The sequence below is a fragment of the Ipomoea nil genome, unplaced genomic scaffold (assembly GCF_001879475.1).
Source record: "Ipomoea nil cultivar Tokyo-kokei standard unplaced genomic scaffold, Asagao_1.1 scaffold3199, whole genome shotgun sequence".
NCBI lineage: Eukaryota > Viridiplantae > Streptophyta > Magnoliopsida > Solanales > Convolvulaceae > Ipomoea > Ipomoea nil.
In genome coordinates, this window is record NW_017619627.1 from 1,614,348 (window position 1) to 1,622,108 (window position 7,761).

The following is a 7,761-nucleotide window of genomic DNA, read 5'->3' on the forward strand; positions in this document are numbered from 1 at the left end:
TCGTGCAGGTATGGTGGACTGTAAACCGTTGGCTACTCCGGTGCCTGTGACTCGACCCGTTTCTGAATCTGTGGTTCCCTATGTCGATCCCACGCAGTATCGCAGTCTTGCTGGGGCTCTGCAGTATCTTACTGTCACTTGCCCGGATTTATCTTTTGTTGTGAATCGGGTCTGTCAGCATATGCACTCTCCGACTACTGAGCATTGGGCAATGCTCAAACGTGTTCTACGGTACGTTAAAGGAACTTTGCATTTTGGTCTTTTTATTCGCCCGTCCTCCTCTGTTGCGGTTCATGCTTTTTCGGATTCGGACTGGGCTGGTGATCCGGCTGACAGAAAGTCTACTAGCGGCTTTGCAGTATTTCTTGGTGGCAATCTGATTTCTTGGTCTTGCCGGAAGCAACGTACGGTTGCTCGTTCGTCTACAGAGGCTGAGTACAAGGCACTGGCTGACGTGTCTGCTGAGGTCACCTGGTTGGTTTCTCTGTTGCACGAACTTCGGTTGCCGTTGTCAACTCCTCCCACTCTCTGGTGTGATAATCTGGGTGCAACCTATCTCTGTTCCAACCCGGTGTTCCATGCTCGTACGAAACATGTGGAAATTGACTATCACTTTGTTCGTGACAAAGTGGCAAAGAAGGAGTTGCAAGTTAGTTTCATTTCTACAAAGGATCAGCTGGCTGATGTGTTCACTAAAGCTCTCCCCAGTCCACGTTTCTCCACTCTGTGTGGCAAGCTCAATGTTGTTGCTGGTCCACCTTGTGCTTGAGGGGGAGTATTAGGACTCTATTATCATTAGTATTTGTTATCTATTGTTACTAGTATTCGTCTTGTATTAGGTTTACTATTCGCTACTATATATATTCTTGTACAGACTTATTATTTGATCATTCAGAAATATTATATCCTCATCAAAATAACATTAAATTAGTACATTTAACATCACTTAATTTGAGTGGTGGCTCCACAGTGATGCAAAACTCATAAAACATCATTAATTTCTCAAAAACATGAAAGTTCTTACATTATGGTTTTACAACATCCAGGAAACCGGTCCTGAGAAGCAGGCAGCATCAAATTATTACAAAAATCTGAACACATGTTACAACATCAAACTGAATAGCACCAATCATGCTGGAAACTGGAAAGGATATGATGCATCATCCATTATTTTATGTGGAAGGTATGCAACAGCACATGGGGGGTGTATGGGTATGGGCTTTGCAAACACAGCTGGTGCAAATCTTAAATCCCATTTTCTGTGATCCGCGCAATTATGGAGTTCTGGGCGAATATTCATGCCACTGATTTGAGCACGGCACTGAGCACAGCTTCTCTGGTGGGCAAAGCAGGAATTGCCCCTCGCTCCGTCACCGTCAAGGCACCGCAAGCATTCGCAAATCTCAACGCATCTCTCAGGCGGTCTTCGTCCTATAAAAACCCAAGATTTGTCATGTGTCAGTCAAAGGATAGAATAGAATGTGTATATGACTCAACACAACTCACCCAGCGAAGAAAACCAGAAATAAAAATGCAGACTAGAGGACCAAGAGCAAATAAAGAATACTTCTATCTGTTGGAGATTGATTTTAAGTATTCAGAAGGGAAAATATTTGACTAACAGATCAGAGCAGCCCGCGTTTGAAAACAGGTGGCTGTAGCAGTAGCACGATGATCTACAGTACGAAAAGCAATACCTGAAGCAGTGTCACGTCAGATGATAATTGTGTCAACAATCCAGCTACGAAAGCATCTCCCGCACCGGTGGTGTCCACAGCTTCCACCATCAAACCCGTGACTCTTCCACTAAACTCCTGTAAATAGAAGAAGGTTCTAGCAGTCTTAGGAAACTAGAGACTATATAAATAAAAGAATAGCCACGACAATAAGCACAAGTTTTGCCTAAAGAGGAAGGCAGGCAGGCAGATGTACATTGTTCAAATGTTCAACCTGGATAGTGCTTGTTGATAATACTTTGATAGCACTCTGACAACAATTTAAATCATAAGAGCTTTTTTTTTTGCAAGAATTGATTGCACAGTGGATTTTGTACATAACCTATGGTTGACAAGCAGAAAGACAACGAAAAAGTTTTTTCAAATGTTTGACATAGGCACAAATCACTTCCACAGTAAGCAACAGATTCTTGACGAGTATAACATTAATTATTTGAGCAGAACTGAATAAACCTGATAGAGAAATCAATAGGCTTTTGGAACATTTCATGGAGGGCGGGATGGGATTGGAGCCCTCACCTAATGCCTGGAAAGGGACTTAGCTTATATACTTATTTTACACACAAATATGTTTGCACAAAAACAAGCACACACATTACCAAGAGTCTACAAAATGCAAGAACCTTGAACAATGGGTCAGACACTTTTTCACAATTCTTTTGATAAGTGACACTTTTTTCACATATTATTTTGAGTATACTTAGAAGATCACCTTGGTGTAATATCGACAACCTGCTGGACCTTCAGTGACGAGGAGCAACTTGAGGTTTGGATGGTACAGTTTGCGAACAACATCATCATTATATGGATCTTCTCCTTGTGTCAAAAATGAAATCTCCTCCTCGCTAATCTGATGACAATTATTCAGTAATACATTAGATAAATCACCAAAGCTTTGAGTTTGCACGTGTTTAGAGCAGGGACGGAGCAGAAATTATGTTGAGGGGGGGCAAAGAAGTAGGGATGGTCAGTGGCGGATTCAGGAATTTTTTTCAGTGAGGCCAAAAAATTAAAATAAAAGAGAAAGTTTGAAAAAAAAAATGAAACATTTTAAGAAGTATAACAATAAATATTGTTGGATATAGCGAAAAATAAAACATATTAAAACTTTATAAAAATATTTATAACAAAATATGAAACATAATTAATTTGATAAAACAATTCGAATATAAAACACATTATAAATTACACATTCCATTATTAATATAAAGAAAGTTATATATACATCCTATTATTAATATAAAGAAAATTATATATACATCTCATTATTAATATAAAAAAGAAAGACATCACATTATTAATATAAAAGAAAGTTATATATATCCGCAAAGATGTGAAGAAGACTAAGACAGTGTCAATGCAAGGAATTGAACCCAAGCCATTTTGAAACCCAAACGTGTTTCCTACCACCTTGTCTACCAAAACTTTTGTTTACAAAATCTGTTTTATAATACTTATACTAATAATGTACTATATATACATATTATATACAAAGCTATATATAGGGTAGGGGTGGGGTGGGGTGAGGGGGGGCAGGTGCCCCCCCTTTGGCTCCGTCCCTGGTTTAGAGCAACATAAATTACACATAATTTGCAAGTTCAACTGGAGATAGAGAAAAATGTACCTTAATTATATCAGCAGTCTCCCATATGCTAAAGATTCCTTCTCGAGCACTTTCTGCTGATGGCCATAGTGGAAGCCTCAGGTTTGGATCATAAGACAAAATTACACCAGCATCCTTTGCAGCTTTAGCTGCAGCAACATGGGCTGATTTGCATGGTTCTGTAATCAAGCTTATAGAACCGTAATGGAAAATCTTTGCCTGTCAAACAATACAACTATCACTCAGCATCTACAATTGTAAAACCGCAGTGTTTGAAGGGTAAAGATAGGAATACTGGGCATGTCTATAAACCACAAAATAAATTGGTCTAAGTTAACAATTTCTAATATTTGGCTAAATTGTGCTTATGCACACAAATCACACAAATTGGCCCGCTTTAATCCCTCAGGCTCAACACAAACCCCCTCTTCCCTCTCTGTCTTTTTTATCTTAGGTTCCTTTTTTGTTTTGTCATGACCAATTCTACCCATTGCTACATTAGTTTACTAATGCTTCAAAGAAATTTATATACCTTCTTAATTAATTCAAAATCGAGTTCACTCGGTTTCAGCAACATATCAGCACTAGGATTACGGTAAAACATGAACTCGCGCTCCCCATCTTTTCTAAGAGTTACAAATGCTAAGGCAGTGCGAGCACCAGGATCAAAGCGCATCCCTTCACTGTTCACATTATTCTCCTTCAAAATATCAGCAAGCATGTACCCGAATTCATCTTCACCAACCTGTGCATAATTGCATATTCATATATTATCAATTTGCAATGCTGCAGCATAATCCAATCTTCTAGGTGTTTTTATGTGATAACATGGAGTTTGAGAAAGACTAAAAGGAGAAGAAATGCGAAAACGATACCTTGCCTATAAAAGCTGATGAACCACCAAGGCGAGATATGCCAACAGCAACATTAGCTGGTGCACCACCTGGAGCCTTTTTAAATGCAGGTGCTTCAGCCAAAGAAAGTCCACTTGTGGTTGGAACGAAATCGATCAACATCTCCCCAAAGCACACCACAAGTTCAGATTCATCCTTCTTTTCAAGTGCCCCATTATCGCTTGGCTGTGCTCTTCCTTGAATAATTATGATAATAAAAGTACATGTTAAAAGTTACAGTAGTTAATAATGCACAATTCTTGTTACACTTTCTGTGATCATTTGTTTGACTATACAATACAAAACAAGATGGCCTTATTAAACTTTCTGTAATTTTCTTTCATATCCATCCATCTAATCGTGTTAACCATATAGCCATATGCAACCAAACTATCAGCTTAGGCTTTTAGTTGAATGGAACACATGCTTCAATTAATCGTTCTACTATCCTGTCTGCTTCTTAATTTGTGAGCAACAAATTTAAAACACTAATTAAAGACATAAGCTCACACGGAATAAATATGCAACTCACTCAGTTGTCTAAATAAATAAATGAAGCAGGAAAATTTGAAGACCTTGAAGTCTGAGGGTTGGTGGTGGGGGCCTGCATCTCGGAAAAGCAGACGGACCGGAGAGTTGAGACCAGCCAAAACTTCTCCGACCGGAAGAGACTGAGACTGAGACTCCGGTGAAGCAGAGAGTAGAAGAATGAAGAGCGGCCATATATTAAGAAGCAGGCAGTGAGCTGAGCTTAGGTATTACACCCAAACAAATACGTAAAGGGGAAATCCCTAGCTATTGTGGCATTGGGAAAATCAGTTGGGATGAACCCTAATTTCAATGGCTTTGCTGACGAGACTGAGAGAGTAGCGGAGAAAGCAAAGAGAAAAAGGAAGCGTCACTTGTCAGCTTGCCATGTGTGACGTGTCTGCACTCTGCTACTCTGCTACTCTGCTACTCTGCCATTGGACACTTGTATGATTCTATATCAACTATGGAGGACACTGCAATTACAAATTACTCCCTCTCATTTCATAAAGCTGAAGCCTGATTCAAATTATTTTTATTTCATTTTTTATAATGTTAACATTTATATATTAATTAATTAAAAATATTATTAAATACAAAAAATATATTTAAAAAATACTAAAAAAAAGAAGTAAAGAAAAAATAATTTGTTTAATTAATAAATAATAAACATGACAGATAACTATTATCACCATCTTCCGCTTATTTTCTAGCCACCCTCCTTTGCTTTTTTCATTATTATCCTCTATCGTCGCAAAATTTTCTTTCCAGCTATCATCTTCAGCTTCTTGTGTTGAAATTTGTGTTTATAATTTTCAAAAATAAATTTAAAATTTTAGAATAATGAAAAACTGAAAAAAGAGTAGCCAGACCTTTAAAGATATTTTTGAAAAAGAAAAAAATAATTGAGTGGCAAAAGTATTACAGGGAATCATTATTATTGTCTAGAAGGATACAAATTGGGCCAGTGGACACGAGGTTGTGTAGGATACGTGGGTTTTGACGCACGTTGGTTGTTGACTTGTTTAGTACGGACAATGGAGTAGCCATTGGGCTTGTTTTACCTTTGACCCTTCTCCAAAACCAATATCCAACAACAGCCCATATCCAAGGAGGAAGACCGGAAAGACTGAAAGAGAGAGATTACTTTTTTTTTTTTTTTTTTTGACATATTGCGATTTGACGGACTGACCAAACAGAACATTCTGGAGTTTTCCATTCTTTATTATTCCCCCACTTTAGTTGCCGATGATTCCAACACCTTCAATCTATGCTCGCCTCTCATTGCTATGCAAATTCCAATTCTTAAGCCAAGTAGCAAGCCACGCTTTTAACCAATAATAATGGACCTCATCTCTATGGATGTTTCCTTACTTTTCTTTCTTTAACTTATGTATACTAGACTCCACCGCTGTATAGTATTCCGATCAATCATTTTGTGTTATGTCAACTACAAAATATTAATCACAAATTGTATGAAAAATAATATTAGGCAGCTTGAATCTAAGGATGACTACAGTTCTGTTTAGATTGAACCAAACACCGAGCAATCGAATCAGAACCATAAGAACGATTCCGGTTCTGATTTAAAATCATGGCTTTTATTATATAGAAAAGTCTAATTTTTAAAGAAAGAAAAAAAAAAAATAACAATTCAAATTGACGATTCCAACAATACCAAAACATTACTAAAGGTTTTGATTCTGACTTATCATTTTTATAACCGTAAACTAATGATTTAGAACTGAAATCGAACTAGAACCAAACCTGCATACATGTCTACTTGGACCCATCAATCCTTGCACTACTTATTGTTTAAACTTATTTACTAATTTTTTGTACACGTTTAACAAAATGATTACCAAATGTGCCAGATACTCATGAAGTAGTGCTTCACTGCTTGAGGAAACATGTGTTCAACAAAAAAAATCATACACACGACAATAAATAAAGAATTAAATTTATACTTGAGATATAACTCTTGAATTAAATATGTTATTTTTTCAATTTAAAGTGATATGGTTTATTATAGAGTGACGACTCTCCTATGTTTTACTATAGACAAGTTGGGTCAATATTAAAAAATGTAATACTAATTAGAAATAAAGTGTTTGTTACTTAATCAACATGAAAAAGTATTATATTTTTATTCAAAAATATTATACTGAGGTATAACTCAGGAATCAAATATATGTTATTTTTTTAAAAAAAAATTGTCAAATTGGCCCCTAAATCAAACGGATAGTGCAATTGAGCATCTAAGTGAAAAAAGATCCATTTAAATCTCCTAAACCGGTTAAAATGTTTAATTGGATCCTAAATTACCTGTTTGGCAAGTTAGTGTTTTCTAATGCTGACACATGTCTCATTTTTTAATTATTATTATTTTTTAAAAAAAATTACTTTTTTTTTGTTTTAATTTATTACTTTGTTTTAATAACTTATTATTATTAGCTCAGACGGCGGACGAAGAGAGGAGAAATGGAGAGTGTCGCCAAGTTCGCAGGATTCAAATGAAATTTTTTTCACTTAAAAACTCAATCGCATTATCTGTTTGATTTAGGGGGATAATTCAATCTTTTTCCTTTCTAATTTGAAGTGGTGTATGTGTTTGACTATAATATAACTCGAGCCTTTGGATTCAAAATCAAAGAAACTAATTAACCAAATTTAAGAGAAAATTTCAATTTTGGTCCTATAACTATAGGGGTTTTGTTAATTTCAGCACTTAACTTTTAAAAGTGTCATTTTAGTACCTTGAGTATGTAATTTTTGTCAATTTTGATCACTCCGGCCAAACTTCGCCAGAAAATTTTAATAAGTAAAATAATGAGGGTATTTTAGTTATTTTACCATTTTTCCTTGCTTCTCGACCAAAGAGAGGGATTAACAAGACCGCGGTGATGACGGCGGCCACGGTGAGGACGACATCTCTTTCTTCTCCGACGAGTGGAATAGCATTGGCCGGTCGCACGGAGTCCGCCGAACACCTCCGTGGTCC

At 36.7% G+C, this 7,761-nt stretch overlaps 1 protein-coding gene across 3 annotated transcripts; it reads right to left on the reverse strand.

Moving 5' to 3' along the window:
* Nucleotides 1–972: 972 nt before the first annotated feature.
* On the reverse strand, nucleotides 973–5,212 carry LOC109168499 (probable fructokinase-6, chloroplastic). Of its 3 annotated transcripts, none has more exons than XM_019317534.1 (7): nucleotides 4,808–5,212; nucleotides 4,215–4,429; nucleotides 3,872–4,084; nucleotides 3,361–3,558; nucleotides 2,449–2,586; nucleotides 1,698–1,814; nucleotides 973–1,431 (listed from the first exon to the last, which is right to left on the reverse strand). In XM_019317534.1, the coding sequence occupies exons 1-7, from the start codon at nucleotides 4,953–4,955 to the stop codon at nucleotides 1,297–1,299; spliced, it is 1,164 nt and encodes a 387-aa protein (XP_019173079.1). In that variant the 5' UTR covers nucleotides 4,956–5,212; the 3' UTR covers nucleotides 973–1,296. The 3 variants fall into 3 exon arrangements, with proteins under 3 accessions (XP_019173079.1, XP_019173080.1, XP_019173081.1); XM_019317535.1 differs by having other exon boundaries at nucleotides 4,215–4,435; nucleotides 4,814–5,203; XM_019317536.1 differs by having other exon boundaries at nucleotides 4,215–4,425; nucleotides 4,808–4,954.
* Between the last annotated feature and the right edge of the window lie 2,549 nt (nucleotides 5,213–7,761).